This window comes from Sinocyclocheilus rhinocerous, unplaced genomic scaffold (genome assembly GCF_001515625.1).
Source record: "Sinocyclocheilus rhinocerous isolate Xijiao unplaced genomic scaffold, SAMN03320098_v1.1 scaffold642, whole genome shotgun sequence".
In the NCBI taxonomy this organism is placed as follows: domain Eukaryota; kingdom Metazoa; phylum Chordata; class Actinopteri; order Cypriniformes; family Cyprinidae; genus Sinocyclocheilus; species Sinocyclocheilus rhinocerous.
Window position 1 is genome coordinate 101,529 of NW_015626390.1, and position 17,168 is coordinate 118,696.

The 17,168-nt window shown below is 33.6% G+C and overlaps 1 protein-coding gene across 1 annotated transcript in view; it reads left to right on the top strand.

The window, feature by feature from the left end:
* The window catches only part of LOC107713889 (piezo-type mechanosensitive ion channel component 2-like), a 130,110-nt gene that overhangs the window by 50,646 nt on the left and 62,296 nt on the right, over positions 1–17,168 (top strand). Inside the window, exon 5 of the mRNA XM_016519539.1 lies at positions 11,258–11,402. Coding sequence (XP_016375025.1) covers positions 11,258–11,402 — 145 coding nt within the window. The remainder of the gene's footprint in view (positions 1–11,257; positions 11,403–17,168) is intronic.

A 17,168-nucleotide genomic window follows, 5' to 3' on the forward strand; every position in this document is an offset into this window, starting at 1 on the left:
TAAAGGCTCATGTTGACTGTGTGATGTGGAGCGGGAATATTTCAGAGACGTGGAGCTCTAATCAGATTCATGTGCACTCAAGCTTTGTTTGCTTTATCATATCAACATTTCATTTCTTCTACTAAACTGTGTGGAATATTGTCCAAACAAACTATCAGTTTCCTTCTATTCTAAATTCAGTTTACTAGAATCTTTTCCAACCCAGACAAGGCTTTGTTTAGTCTACTGTATGTGAAGAAACACTCACAAATTATGCTTGCAACAACCATATGTCTGATCTACTCCATCATTTACCAATATAGATTATTGTTCGTGTGACGTTCTCTGATATACCATATCTGACCACACTTCCCACACAACTTCCTCTGGCAGTTTGTCACTAATGGGGCCAACGAGCCGTGAAATGTCAAAATAATCCTTTGTGTGTTTGCTATTTAAATTGGACTCGCACGACATAAATCAGACGTGTTTTTCTTGAATCTCCCTTTAAAACACAAGGGAGATCGAAACAGACGCTTCATTATGAGCGTCGCCACACGAAGCCTGAATCGCGCCACTGTGCCGCGTGTTGCTCTTGGACAGAAGAAACCCAACGCGTCGTTGGATGCGACCCTCCCAGCATGCACTGGGCTCACTGTTATTTTCTGTACAAATAATTAGGGTGTGATTGTGAGGTTTGTGAGGAAGACGAGCGAGTTGGAAGCAGGTTATCAGAGGAGGAGGCCGGTTTATTGGTCATGTTGACTGACCTCGCTCCACTTTATAGGCCAACAACAAGGCATTCATAGGAACAAACTCGCATGACTCAGTGGAGAATGAAGTGTACTTATGATTCATGGCTTCCACTGCACTTCGGCCCTTTGCAAGCCGTTCTGTCCACAGTGGATTTGGCTTCTCTTATGACTCGCTCAGCAAACAGAAAGCTTCAGTGATTTGGCCTCAGTGCCTCCATTGTGTTTGAAATGGAACAAAACAGTCATCTCCAACCGAACTGATCTACTCTTCTAAACTACAGCTTTTACAGGCCTGTACGTTTGCGGTGTCCTGCTGTAGGTTATTGTCTTGATTCTAGAAGAGACACTAGAAGAGACACTAGAAGAGACACTAGACACTAGAAGATCTAATCATGTAAGCAAGTTATGCGCTTTCAGAAATATCTTCTGATTTATGAGATATGTCGATCAGAAATAATTCACACCAGTTAGCTGCAACCTGACACATAAAAGTCTAAATGTTTCTGAAAGAAGTCTCTTCTGTTCACCAAGGCTGCATTTATTTGATCAGAAATACAGTAAAAACAGTAAAATTGTGAAATATTTTTATAATTTCAAATAACTGTTTTCTATGTGACTATCTGTTAAACTGTAATTTATTTCTGTGATGCGCAGCTGTATTTTCAGCATCATTACTCCAGTCTTCAGTGTCACATGATCTTCAGAAATCATTCTAATATGCTGATTTGCTGCTCAAGAAACATTTCTGATTATTAACAATGTTGAACACAGTTGTGCTGCACAATATTTTGGTGAAAACTGTGATTTTATTTTTCAGGATTCACAGATGAATAGAAAGTTCAAAAGAACTGCATTTATTAGAAATATAAATATTTTATAACATTATAAATGGCTTTACTGTCACGTTTGATCAATTTACTGCATCAAGACTGAATAAAGTATTAATTATTTTTCAAAAAATGGTCCTTACCCTAAACTTTTGCACAGTAATGTATATTTAAATTAAACTAATCATGAACATTAGTATATGTTCTGTGATTTGCTTCGAGAAATAAACAAATCAGTGTCTGCAGGCTTTTACCATTACATTGCTTCTTTCAGAATGCAAAAACATGAATCTCATTTAATTTGCAGCTGGAAAATGCTCTAGCTGAGGTCTAGATCTGGAGAAATGAAGAAGATAAATCACAGCCTTTGAAATTCAAGTGCAGAGACGAGACAAAAACTCAAACAAATGACAAATTACAAATTACATTTTTATGAGTAATTTCTTTTTGGTTTCCTAAGTATATAAAATATCCAGTGTTAATGGAGCACATCTGATAGAAAATTCTGTTTAATTTCTCACTCACTTTCTAAATTCTCTCTCTCTCTCTCTATTTAATACGAAGAATCAATAAGAAGGACCTACTGTATCTCAGCCTGACATCTACATCCGTCTGTCTGTCTGTGTGTGCGTGTACCTGGTATTTATCACGTTATGGGGACCAAATGTCCCCACAAGGATAGTAATACTAGTAAATTTTGACCTTGTGGGGACATTTTTGAGGTCCCCATGAAGCTTATAGATCATACAGAATGAGTTTTTTTGAGAAAGTAAAAATGCACAAAGTTTCCTGTGAGGGGTAGGTTTAGGGGTAGGGTTGGTGTAGGGCAATAGCACATACAGTTTGTACAGTATAAAAACCATTACGCCTATGGAATGTCCCCATAAAACATGGAAACACAACATGTGTGTGTGTGTGTGTGTGCGCGCGTGTGCGTGCGTGTGTGTGTGTGTGTGTTTTCCTTTTTTCTGCTGGAAAGCTTTTGTAAGTCTGATGACAGACGTCTCTCGTTATGGATCTTACTGAGAGATGAGATTGGATTACTCAACAAGCAGCTGGCCTGCTGGACCTTTGAAATGTGTTTAGTTTAGTTTAGATAATTCAGCACAATGCTGAAGATCCCTTGATTTGAAGACCTGTCATGACGCTCCTGATCCCTGTCTTTTATAGTTATTTTCAGTTTCTGCAAAACAGATTATGAAGCTTAAAATGCAGACATATATAAGGATGTTTCTATATGGGTCAGTCTATGTTTTAGGGTACATTTCATGTCCATTGTTGATCATTATATTTGTTTCTAACAAATTTCTTAAGAAATGCCTTATTTTACACATTAACCCTTTTTTTATCATTTTGCCTGTGTTAATGCCAACTGCATAAATTTTGGCACAGGTGTGTATTTTTATTGGAATTTTAATATTTCACCCTCATTTGCTTTAATAAATCTGTTTTACACTATTGGTACAAAAAAAATAGTTCCTCTCAGGACCTTAAGGACAAAAATGTCCTCATTGAAACCCATTAAAATGGCAATTTTTAATCCCAGGGCCATTTAACTATAAAATGATGCAGTCTTTGTTAATAGGCTTTCATTCTTGTTGTCAAGGCTTCAAAATTAAATTAATCAAAAAAAATAATTAAAATAAGTAAATCAGTTCTTTTGTTTAAATTCAAGTCGTCACGAGTCATTATTGCTTGTTAAGCGAAGAAGACACGACATACAGCAAATACTCACATTTTTCCTGTTTTCTGCTTTTGCTGTATTATAGAGCCAGTTGGATAAATTATGCAGCTATAATTGTGTGGGTGTGTTGGTATGGATGTCAGAGTGTGGTTTGTATGTGTGTCCTAAAAAAATGTGTGTGTTTACCTGTAATGTTTGAGAGAGAGAAATGATACTGTACTGCGAATCACAAATCCCACTGCTGTGTTTGACAGCGGAGCTTTGCTGGAATCCAATGGGAAAAGTTTGGTACTGCACCTAAACCAAATCTTACTAAAAGCTCATTTTTTGATATATCAACCTCAAATTTGGAACACAGCTTGTTTATATTTATGGCTTTGATTTTCTAGCAACTTTTGTGTTCAACATGTTTTATAAAATAAATCATTTTCATAAACTTTTTTGGTATTTTTTTTTTTTTTACAACTTTTTTTAACTTCAGCTATAATCTGCTAAGGGTCTTCTTTAAAATAAGACCAGACTTAAGTCTGTACTCCCAAGCTTCAATTTTTTATGACAGTTTTTGGACATTTTTGTCCTCTATGAACCTATGTGTAACTTTTTTCATTGACGCACAAGGGTTAAGAGAATGCATGCTATAATCACACACATATATTTTGTGCACCCTGTTTTTCAGTATGCTTGAAATTGCCTTCCCTTAAATGCCCCATAAATTACAGTTTTGCAATGTGCACTTTGAGCAAATCCTGAGCTCAAAATGAGTTTAAATACAATTTCCTTGTAAATAAGAAAATATTTCATTGTACTTATGTCCACAAAAATTGTGTCATGTTGATCTCCAATGACCTATCGTCAAGAAGCATATTAATTATGCATCAGCTGTTGGGTACATGGTTGTAGTTTTCAATAAATATTATGATTTAAATTCAAATAAATATGAAAACTTAAGGGTTAACCTAATCAAGAAAATAACATTTGGCCTTCCATTAAAATTGTCAAAAAGGTGAAATTGTCAACTGAACCTATTCATTTGGTGTTTAATGATTAATCTTGGCAACTAGCAGAAAAGCTGAACACTGCATAACATATATAAACTAAAACCAATAGTTATTCTTTTTACACTTCATTTGTGAACTGTACCCTAAATTATGACTATACTAACTATATATAGAAAGTTTGAATTATGCCTTATAGGATTAGTTCACTTCCAGAATGAAAATTTCCCGATAATGTACTCACCCGTATGTCATCCAAGATGAAAACAGTTCAAAAGAAAAAATAAAGATTTTTCTCCATATAGTGGACTTCAGTGGTGTTCAATGGATTGAAGGTTAAAAATGCAGTTTCATTGCTGCTTCAAAAAGCTCTACACGATCCCAGCCGAGGAATAATGGTCTTATCTAGCCAAATGATCTGTCATTTTCTAAAAAACAAAAACAAAACATTTATATACTTTTTAACCACAAATGCTCATTTTGCACTTCGACCTCATGTATTATGTAATCATGCACGTCTGACATATAGGCGGAAGCACCGACCCAGTGTTTACAAAGCCAACGTGCAAAGAAAGTCAAATGCCCTTTACAGAAAAAGGTAAAACAACGATGTCGGATGATTTTGAAGTTGGAGGAGAAAACGAGATGGAGTTTTTCGCCCTACACTACCTTTTAGAAGCGTAGTACACATACAGATGAAGAGCTAACAGCACACAACGTTTCCAACGCGATTATGTAATGCGTGAAGACGAGCATTTGTGGTTAAAAAGTATATACATTTTGATTTTTTTTTTTTTTAGAAAATGAAAATGAAAATAGAAAATGCACATCTTGGATGACATGGGGGTGAGTAAATTATTAGGAAATTTTAAATCAGGAAGTGAACTAATACTTTAAAAAAATACAAATAATAAATATATTCAAGGATAAATTCAAGATATTTAATAGTCATAAAAAAGTTTTTGTTTGATATTTTACACAGTTTTGGTTCTTAAATATGTTGTAATTTGTTTAAATTTACATTAGATGAGTAAAGTGTTCCAGTTCACCCCACACTCTAAAAAATGCTGGGTTAAATATAACGCAGAGCTGGGTTAAAAAAGGACAAACCCAGCTATTGGGTTGTTTTGACCCAGCGGTTGAGCTGTTTTGACCCATCTGTTGGGTTGTTTTGACCCAGCGGTTGAGCTGTTTTGACCCATCTGTTGGGTTGTTTTGACCCAGCGGTTGAGCTGTTTTGACCCATCTGTTGGGTTGTTTTGACCCAGCGGTTGAGCTGTTTTGACCCATCTGTTGGGTTGTTTTGACCCAGCGGTTGAGCTGTTTTGACCCATCTGTTGGGTTGTTTTGACCCAGCGGTTGAGCTGTTTTGACCCATCTGTTGGGTTGTTTTGACCCAGCGGTTGAGCTGTTTTGACCCATCTGTTGGGTTGTTTTGACCCAGCGTTTGGGTCAAAACAACCCAATAGCTGGGTTTGTCCCTTTTCAACCCAGCGCTGGGTTATATTTAACCCAGCATTTTTTAGAGTGCAGGTTCAGGTCTGGGCTTTTTGCAGGAGAGTCAAGTTCTTTCACACCAGACTCAGTTAGACATTTATGGACTTTGCTTTGTTTAAAGAGTCACTGTCATGCTGAAACACAAAAACTCCTGCAGCACTGTTAAAATGCACAGAATTCTCTAGAATGCAGTTGAATGGCGTTGCATTAAGTTTTGCCTCTGAAAATGCTTATGCATTGATTATGTTCACAAACAAAGGCATTTTATCTTGTCAGTCTTGTCTTTTTTTCCATAATTTATTGGCTCAGCACCGTTGAAGCTTACAGAAAATGCTCTGGATAATGACGCAGTTTATTTTTTTTATAATCCAGTGAACAAAAGAGTTTTGTTTCTAAAGTTTGCAGCCCTGTCCCTTGAAATCCATGACTTGCTGCAGTTTAATTTTATAGCAGTATTTGTGCACGCTATTTGCCGCATCTAATGCATCAGAAAGATGTCGTGCTGGGTTTGGGTTTGTTTTGCTTGGGTTTGTTTGGACAGTTTCTCACTGGCTCAGTCTGGAAGCAGCTGATCTCTGCTCCATTTCATTGGTATTTAAGCACTGGAGTTGTGCCGCTCACCTGGGGAAGGGTGAGACACCTGGTGAAACGCCAGCCAGCGTCAGCCCACATTCCTCCTCTCATTAAAACAAAGCTCTGTCTTTACCCTAACCTCACCACCAATCCATGCATATCAACGTCTCGGTTTGTTCTTGAATCTAATTCAATCGCTTAATTGCTCGTTCAGTGTCCAGCAGTGAAAGTAGAAGGTTTGCTTTGTGCACTTCAGTGGTTCCCATAATTCATTGCTTTTACCCAAATCAGTGCCATCTGTGGCCCTCCTCCTTTGTCTTCAGCTGCGTCTGCTCACGGTTTTCTCTTTATGAGCTGACCGAGATGAAAGGCCTCTCTGAGCAATACTGTAAACTGTTTAGATACAGCGGACATCATTACAAAGTGCATCTGCGCCGTGAGCCAATCGCAGCGCGTTAACCATAACGTCTGCCACTTATTACAGTTTATGAAGCAAATATCGCACACTTCAAAGCCATTGCATGGAGGCTAGTCAGGGAAGCGTTGCTTTGTACGCTGGGATTGAGTCTGTCCAAACATTTATTTACAGCAATCGACAACTAGGCAAAAGTAGCTTTTCCAGCTGACAATTTTAATAAATATGTAATAAATAATAATTATTATTTAATAATAATAATAATAATAATAATAATAATAATAATAATAATAATAATAATAATAATAATAATAATAATAATAATAATAATAATAATAATAATAATAATAATAATAATAATAATAATAATAATAATAATAATAATAATAATAATAATAATAATAATAATAATAATAATAATAATAATAATAATAATAATAATAATAATAATAATAATAATAATAATAATAATAATAATAATAATAATAATAATAATAATAATAATAATAATAATAATAATAATAATAATAATAATAATAATAATAATAATAATAATAATAATAATAATAATAATAATAATAATAATAATAATAATAATAATAATAATAATAATAATAATAATAATAATAATAATAATAATAATAATAATAATAATAATAATAATAATAATAATAATAATAATAATAATAATAATAATAATAATAATAATAATAATAATAATAATAATAATAATAATAATAATAATAATAATAATAATAATAATAATAATAATAATAATAATAATAATAATAATAATAATAATAATAATAATAATAATAATAATAATAATAATAATAATAATAATAATAATAATAATAATAATAATAATAATAATAATAATAATAATAATAATAATAATAATAATAATAATAATAATAATAATAATAATAATAATAATAATAATAATAATAATAATAATAATAATAATAATAATAATAATAATAATAATAATAATAATAATAATAATAATAATAATAATAATAATAATAATAATAATAATAATAATAATAATAATAATAATAATAATAATAATAATAATAATAATAATAATAATAATAATAATAATAATAATAATAATAATAATAATAATAATAATAATAATAATAATAATAATAATAATAATAATAATAATAATAATAATAATAATAATAATAATAATAATAATAATAATAATAATAATAATAATAATAATAATAATAATAATAATAATAATAATTATTATTATTATTATTATTATTAATAATTGATTGATTGGTTGATGGGGATTTTCCAGTGAATCTTTCTGTAGGTTACACCGAAAGTCCAGCAGGTGGCAGCAAGTGACAGTTTTATGAGTGAGTCATTGAATCATTAATTCAAATGATTTGTTCAAAATACTGATTGATTCAGGAAACTCAAAAACAAACACCATTTCTGTGTTGCTTGGAGTGGCGACAGTAATTTATAGTACATAATTATAATAAATAGTTTTAAATAGTTGTCGTTGGCAGGATGAAATTAGTCAAAGTACCTGAAAATATTGTGTATAAAAAGTAAGTTGCTCGATTTTGCTGTTTGACTGGATATTGCGCACATAACTACATGTTGTTGTCATATGAAGAATCAGTCAGTAATATTATTTTTATAAACCCTACATACACAAAACTCACTTAAATTCACGACGGAAATCACTGACATTATAAAAACTTGTTGTTTGAGTTCGATTCAATAACCGCTTTGTTGAATGTATCAGACTGATTCAAACAGCTAATTATTTTCGAACGATTCATTAAAAGAGCGATACATGAGTCATTTGCTTGTGGATTTTGTGATTCACTTAAAAGAACCGGCTCTTAAGAGTCATTTGTTCGTGAATCGTTACACTCGCGTAGAGTGTTTGTTTTTGTGTACAGCTCGATGGTGGCGTCTTAATATTATTTTGGGTTACGGTGTTTTATCTGTTCACATTCGATACAGATTGCAAACTGTCATTCACAATGCAGGTGAAATATAATTTTTGATGTACATTGACTAAAATCCAAAGAATTAACAGTACTGCATTACAATAAAATACACCTATACGAAAATAAACTATGTTTTTTATAGTAAAAGTGTAGTAACCATGTTTTTTGCAGATTGATTGCCATTTGTATAACCACAGTTTTAAAAAACAATAGGCTAAACTATAGTTAGTGTAGCACAACCATGTTAATTTGTGGTTACCATGGTTTTGGTAATTTTAATTTTCATAAGAGTAGTCAGGATTTTCCTTTGAAATCAGTGCAGGCTAGGTCATTTTTTGTTGTAAACCACATAGAAAACTATCCAGACTGTTCTATATTTAAGGACACCCATAATCTCTTCTGCTTAAAAAATATGACCCATTATCATGATTAGTGTTACCTGTTTGGGAAACTTTTTTTTATTGTGAATTAAGTCAACCTATTATAGTTAAATGATTGAATTGCATCTAACCAGAAGTACACTGTAATATAATGTTACAATGCACATACATTTGTTGTTTTTCAATAATCGAGTAGCACTTATACTGTATATTTCAGCAAGTTGTGTTTTCAGAATTTGCCATATTTTCCCAATCTCTGTGCAAGATATGGTTACACTTTATTTTGATAGTTCACTTTAGACATTCTACTAATTATAAGTAACTTTGCAGCTGCATGTCAACTAACTCTCAGAGTGGACTGTTAGGTTAGGTTTAGGGTTAGTAGAATAAGTTGACACAGTCAGTATGTTGTATGTTGTGGACCCATCAAAATCAAGTGTTAGAAGATATTAAGCAGACAGTCTACTAATACTCTAATGACTGCTAGTTGACATGTAGATGCAAAGTTACTTACTTTTAGTAGAATGTCTAAAGTGGACTGTCAAAATAAAGTGTTACCCACGATACCGTATCTGCAAACTATGTTAATGGTTTTGTTCACAGTTTTTGAGCTTGTTTTTTTGAAGCCGTCGCTGAAGCAGCTCTCTAACAGCTTATAAAAAGCACTGGATTCCAAAGTTGCGCAAACGTCTGCTTCGTAAACCCTTAAAGATCTGAAAACGAGCATCTTTACAGCTGAAAAGTGTCGTTACAGATGTGCGAGTTTGAAACGAGTGGCGTTTCAGGGCTGCTCTCTGAAGGCTTGAATGGGTCGGTTTCATGAAAAATCTCTCGACTCGGGCCGAGCGCGGAAATGAGATCCAGACGGGCCAGCGCTGTGAGCGAGGATACTGGCTTTTATTGTAGAGCAGAGGGTTTCTGTGTTTTTAAGAGGCACTGCAGCTCATTGTTGCACTAAGAGCACTCATAAAAACTCATTTCATCTTAAATGTTAGTTTGGCTCATACACCGTTCTAATTTACTTTCACTGTATATAATTTATGCATACGCTACCAGTAAAACGTTTTTAAAAAAAGTATCTTCTGCTCACCAAGCCTGATCCAAAGTACAGCAAAAGCAGTAATATTGTGAAATATTTTTACTATTTGAAATTACTGTTTTCTATTTTAAAATGTAATTTATTCCTGTGATTTAAAATCATTACTCCAGTCACATGATCCTTCAGAAATCATTATAATATTCTGATTTGCTGCTCAAAAAACATTTATTATTATTATTATGTTGAAAAACAGTTGAGTAGATTTGTTCAGGTTTCTTTGATGAATAGAAAGTTCAGAAGAACAGCATTTATCTGAAATAGAAGTCTTTTGTAACATTATAAATGACTTTATCATCACTTTTGATCAATTTTAAGCATCCTTACTAAATAAAAAGAATAATTTCTATAATTTATTTCTGCGGGAAAAAAAAGAAAAAAAAAAGATATATATATATATATACTCCAAGCTTTTGAATGGTAGAGTGTATAATGTTACAAAAGCTTTTTATTTCAGATAAATGCTGATATTTGGATCTTTCTATTCATCAAATAATCCTGATAAAAAATGTACTAAACTGTTTTAAATAATAATAATAATAATAAATATTTCTTGAATGGCAAATCAGAATATTAAAATGATTTCTGAAGATCATGTGACTGGAGTAATAATGCTAAAAATTCAGCTTTGATCACAGGAATAAATTACATTTTAATATATAGTCACATAGAAAACAGTTATTTTAAACAGTAAAAATATTTCACAATATTACTGCTTTTGCTGTATTTTGGATCAAATAAATGCAGGCTTGGTGAGCAGAAGAGACTTCTTTATAAAACATTAAAAATCTTACTGTTTAAAAACTTATGACTGGTAGCGTATTTTTTTTTTTATGTTCAAATATTTTCTCCTATCCCAGTTTAATATGCAGAGACAACATTAAGTAAACCATGACTTCCCAAAGCGTGTAAACACTGAGGCTCTGTGGTGCTATCAAAACACTCCTCTGTTTTCTGAGCGGTCCGACGTGTCAGCTTCTGGCTCAAGCAGCGGTGTGAGGCAAGCAAGGCACTGCAGGATTGTCTGGGTTTAAGGAGTGATCGTGTACTGTACCTGTGTTTGTCTCGCCGCAGTGTCCGAGGTGCAGACGCCGGGAACGGCATCCGAGTGTTCATCCCAGACATTGGCATGTTCGTGCTGGGTCTGGTCACGTGGCTCCTGTGCCGCAGTCTGGAGAATGTGTCTCAGCACAACAGCGACTTTGAGCTGGACGATCAGGTGAGAAAACACAGCAACACACAGACTCCTGAAGCCAACTCTATAATGAGCAGTCGGCATTCTTCAGTGCTTTCGTTTAGACGCCAAGACTGAGCGATATGGTCAAAAATAGGATCACAATATCATTCCATATCAGTATTTCTCACAATATTCATTTCATAGCATTAATAGAGAAGGAAATGCTTTCCCACATGTTTGTTTAGACCTCAAGAATGAATAAAGATGCAAGTTGTGTGTTGACATGTAAACTCCACAGACTTAGCTACCTTTTCATTTTGGCCCCATGAAATGTGTTTTATTTTGCCCCAAACTTATTAGTTGATTTAGTGCAAATTCATCCTTAAAAATGGTGTTGAAAAGAATTCATAAAATAAACCATAATGTTTAAAAATGTAATCAAAAGAAAATATAACAATTAATGTGGAACACAGCGTCTCCACGACAACAATACTACAGCAAGAATAAAAGTTACGCCTTCTTTCTTTGCGTAAACATTTGGGCGGAGTTATGCAAATCTTCCCACACAGTGACGTAGACATGTGGGGGCGTGTTTAAACGAGGCGTGGACGAGTCTTAACCTTTATAAAGAACATCTCTTTGGGTTTGAGACTTCAATCTTTGCGATTTTACGGATCTTTATGTATATGCGCGAACTGCTTGTAACACTCCAAAGACAAAGGAACACATGACATCCCGTCATATGACCCCTTTAAGTCTGTGTTTTCAGTTTTATTTGATCTGGAATAAGTATTGTATGATTTAGTGCAAATTGACAATTTATTCAGTGCAATCAAAAGAAAATTTAACAAATTAAAAAATTGCATTTTTGTTTTTTTGTCAAGTAAGGTGCTGCACAGCAAAACTTGTATGCTACATAAATTAAAACATGAATGAAGAAATATTATAAAACAGATAGTTCCGGTCCTTGATTCTGATTGGCTGAGCCGCGTTCGAAGCTGTTGTAAATTACTCTACAAACATACACCTTTGTTTACGTTTGTGTGTTGCTCGGCAACCACTTTGTTACAGCCACAACTGTTTCTGAGGAGCTACATTGTTTGGTGGAAGAATACTGTTTTTATTAATATCATTACACTTTACTTGCTCTTTTTTATTTTGTGAAGCCTTACTACGTATATGGAATAACCATTTTATAAAAGCAATAAGCCCCGTGAAGCCGTGGTTTACAGTGAATTTATAACAGCTAAGGGGGTTAAACTCCGCTTCGCATCGTACCTAACAACTCCTCTTAGCTGTTATAAATTCACTGTAAACCACGGCTTCCCGGGGCTTATTGCTTTATTTTAGTTGTATGATATTCCTTGAAATAATAATAATAATAGCATTAAAAATAGTCAGTGACTTGCTTACAGAGTTTTTAGCGACATGCAGCTGATTGCCAGACTGTGTAGGATAAATATCGAACTAACTCAAAAGCTTATTATCGATATATTGTGGATTTTTTTCCCAGTAATAAATATCGATTGATCACCCAGCACTACCTGACATGTAAATTTCACCTATATAGAGTTGTATATCATCTCGCACTTCTTCCCTCACTGCAGGAGACTCTTTCACTTCCAGCTGAAGGCCGTTCTGGCTATAAATTATGAAGCGCAGCTTTGTGGAGGAAAATACTGAAAACACATAACTATCTGGATGAATACCAGTTGTGCAAGTGCAGTTTCTCCACAGGCTGTCATTGTTTCCCTTGCACTTGATTATTAGGAAATCAGACCTGATGCTGATGCTATGATAAAGACCACAGTGTGATTAGATGAACGAATGAGGAAATATTCACTTGTTTAACAAAGAGCCTTTATTTAAATGACATTCTCTGATTAATATGACAGCCTGAAACGATACATAAATGTGTATTTAAGTCAGCGAGGACCCTTCGTGTCAATAAGTCAAGCCTACTCTCTGCACAAATAAACTAGTGGAGATTCGTGTGGCCTAATTCACTTTCGAGAGATCGCTTTCTCACTCACTGCATCTAAAAATATACAGAATCGTTTAAATATAATGTGTGTGACCAGTTAATTGATCTAGAAAGAATAAAATATTTTTAGTGTATTGATTTCCACTAAGTGCTTGCTTTGAATTTGATCTTCTGCCATATAAGATCCTTCAGTTCCTATGAAAACATACCTTGAGCGGATGTAATTTGGTAATTTTGTGCCTATAGACAATAGGAAAAAGATGCATAATGTAGCTAAACACTAGCTAAACATGCTTTAGAAAAGCTGATAATGAAATATAAGTGCGAGCAGAAATGATCAGAATCCAGCGGATTTGGGAAGCTACTGTAAAAAAGTAGATGAAAAGGACTTCATAATTGAAACAATACTGTATTGGTGCTTGTCACATCATATTTCGTGTGTGAGTGATCCATTAGACAAGACATTTGTTATTTAATAGTTTTACCTAAAATGACAAATACTTTTTTATCACAGACTTCAATGGAGGAAACTGAAGAAAAATAAGAAAACACAATAGGAGCCTATGAACATTTAAAACAATAGGCAGTGTTGTGGAAAGTTACTTTTAAAAGTAATGCATTACAATGTTGCGTTACTCCATAAAAAAGTAACTAATTACGTTACTTGGTTACTTTTTATGGAAAGTACTGCGTTACGTTACTTTTGCGTTACTTTTTAAATCTGGACAGGGCTTGCTTGTTTGTTTTTAAAATAAAAAAGTTATATTTTTGGCAAATATAAAAGCCTTTTCACACCAAAAGTGAAATGAATAAGCCTCAGACTGAAGGGAAAGTAAATTTACGTCCGTACAGTAGAATGCAGAAGAAGAAATGTCAACACACTTCAGCAATAAAAAAAAAAACACACAAATGTTTGTCTTCGAAGTAGATTGGTCTCTCTAAGCGAGATCCCAATTCGTCTGTCATCCGACGTGACGTCAAGAGTGACCGACTGAAAGGGAACTCGCGTTACTTGTAATACGTTACCCCCAACACTGACAATAGGAATAGTGTTACTCTGGATTACTTACTAAATTAAATGCAATACAGAAGTACAATAAGCCACACACAAAAACAAATCACCGAAAAAACAACCAATTTTTATGTTCAGTTTCTTACGGAATTTAAACGTGCCGCTCGTTTCTTGGATTTTAAGGAAGGATCAGGTGGTATTTGGGCCGAACATCACGCCAGCGCTGGCTCATGTGTGACATTTGTATTGCTCTTTTTGCCTCAAACTGGCATCTTTGCCTCTTCATGCAACACTGGTAGAAAACGGTTTATTTTCAATGGCTCCTCTCAGCTTCCTTTGCAATCAGTCCAGTGTTTATTCAGGTAAATGTCCTGTCTGATGTGAGGTCTAACGTTTGGGCAGCCACACAGAGACCGCATAGACACGTAGCGAATGATGTGTCTTCTAATTAGTAGAGTTTGAGTAGAGCTGGTTGACTAGAGGTGTGCTATTTCTAGGTTACTTTTCTTCACCTGACAGTCAAAATAAGTTCCAGATACTTACTGTGTTTTCCAAAGTATACGTCTAGTTTTTTATCATCTGAAATGTGCTGCAACTTATCTTCCAAAAGTTATTATGTAGACTTATGTAGTGCAATTAAAGGAATAGTTCAGCCAAAAATGAAAGTTTGCTGAAAATATATATCAGTGTCTCAGCAATGGATGCTCTGCAGTGAATGGGTGCCGTCAGAATGAGAGTCCAAACAGCTGATAAAAACATCACAATAATCCACAAGTAATCCACAGCACTCCAGTTCATCAGTTAACATCTGGAGAAGACAAAAGATTAAACAAATCCAGCATTAAGACGTTTTTAACTAAAATACGCACTGTAAAATAACCATACATATAATAAAATGACAAGAGATCACATATAATAAGAAATAATTTTTAGATGTCTCAAAAGAAATCATAATGCTGACTATACACTAAAAAATGCTTGGTTAAATACAACCCAGTGCTGGGTAAAATAGGGACAAACCCAGCAATTGGGCTGTTTTGACCCAGCGGTTGGGCTAAATGTTTAACCCAACCTTCTGGGTAGTAACCCAACCGCTGGGTCAAAACAACCCAATTGCTGGGTTTGTCCCTATTTTACCCAGCACTGGGTTGTATTTAACCCAGCATTTTTTAGAGTGTATATTTAACAGCAAAGCGGCCTAGCATTAGCGTTAGAGAGACTAGCAAAGACCCAGCTAACAGGAACGGTCTGACAAGGTTTTCTCAAAGTTACGAGCAAACGTTCTTTCAGTAACGTTAATAGAACATTTGTTCAGTTATTTGGTCTTTAATAATGTTCTCAAAACGTTAGCGCAAAAACATTACTTATGCATCATTCATGAAATGTTTTTTTCTGAAATGGATTTAACTTATATTAAACATTAATACTTAGTTTCAGACGGTTCAGAGAGTATTCAAAAGTAACTTTCCCATAATGTTTGCAAAATGATACAATGGAATGTTAATGTTTTCTCTAACCTTTACATAACCTAGAAAAATGATACTGTATAATGTGAATTTTTGTTAATCCTTCACAACTCTATCTTGAAGAACTGTATTTTTTCTGTGAGCGGATCTTTCATGTGGCATCGTTTGGTCTGCCAATCCTTCCACCCGTCCCCAATAAATTGGGTCATATTTAATATTCCAGAATAAGACTCCATTGAATTTCTGGATTTGAGTATCACTCACCGACCCAAACAATGTTTATCTGAACCTGACGGATGTTGTCTTTGAAACTGAAGTCTATTCTGACAGTGAGAATTGAGTTTTGCTGAGTTATGGGTTGTTTGAATTTGATTAAATGTGTGCCGGGGAGAACTGGAAGCTCTCTTTAACTCCTGCAGCCTTTCTCAGAGAGAACTGATTCATCTTACAACATCTTGATTTATTTATTTATTTATTTATTTTCTCAAAACGAAAGAAGGACTGATTTGTTTGTTCCTATATTTTATTACTGACTATTTACTTGTCTTTAACAATTTAATGTTTGAAATGTATATTAGTCTAGTTGTTTTTCTGTGGTATTTTTTGTTAAAACCATAAGCAAAAGTTCAAAAAGCAAAAGTAGGCTGCTGCTTTTTGCTCGTGTTATTCAGCTGCAACAGAATGCTTTGTAAAAAGACAGAATAAATATGTTTGATGACATCTAAATGTTTGACTTAATATTTATTTATTTTTTTACCTCATTGGATTTAAAACTAGGAATCGATCAAATGCGAACGATACCCAACCCTATTCATAACACAAACTGATACAACAATGTCTCACAATAATGTGGCATTTGGACATTTCTGATCAATCAAAGCATTTCATAAATGCCAAATGTTCTGTGAATTTATAGGATCAATCAACAGTTTGGGGTCAGCAAGTTAGATCTCTAAAAATACAGTAAAACAGTAATATTGTGAAATATTATTCCAATGTAAAACAGCTGTTTTCTATGTGAATCTCTGTTAAACTGTAATGTATTTCTGTGATGCGCAGCTGTATTTTCAGCATCATTACTCCAGTCTTCAGTGTCACATGATCTTCAGAAATCATTCTAATATGCTGATTTGCTGCTCAAGAAACATTTCTGATTATTATCAATGTTGAAAACAGTTGTGCTGCACAATATTTTTGTGGAAAAATTTTATAAGAAAAGAACAAAAATAAAATAAATGAATACTTTTGTTTATCAAGGATGCCTTAAATTGATCAAAAGTGACAGTAAAGACATCTATAAAATGACAAAAAAAACTTGATTTCAAATAAATGCTGTTCTTTTGAAC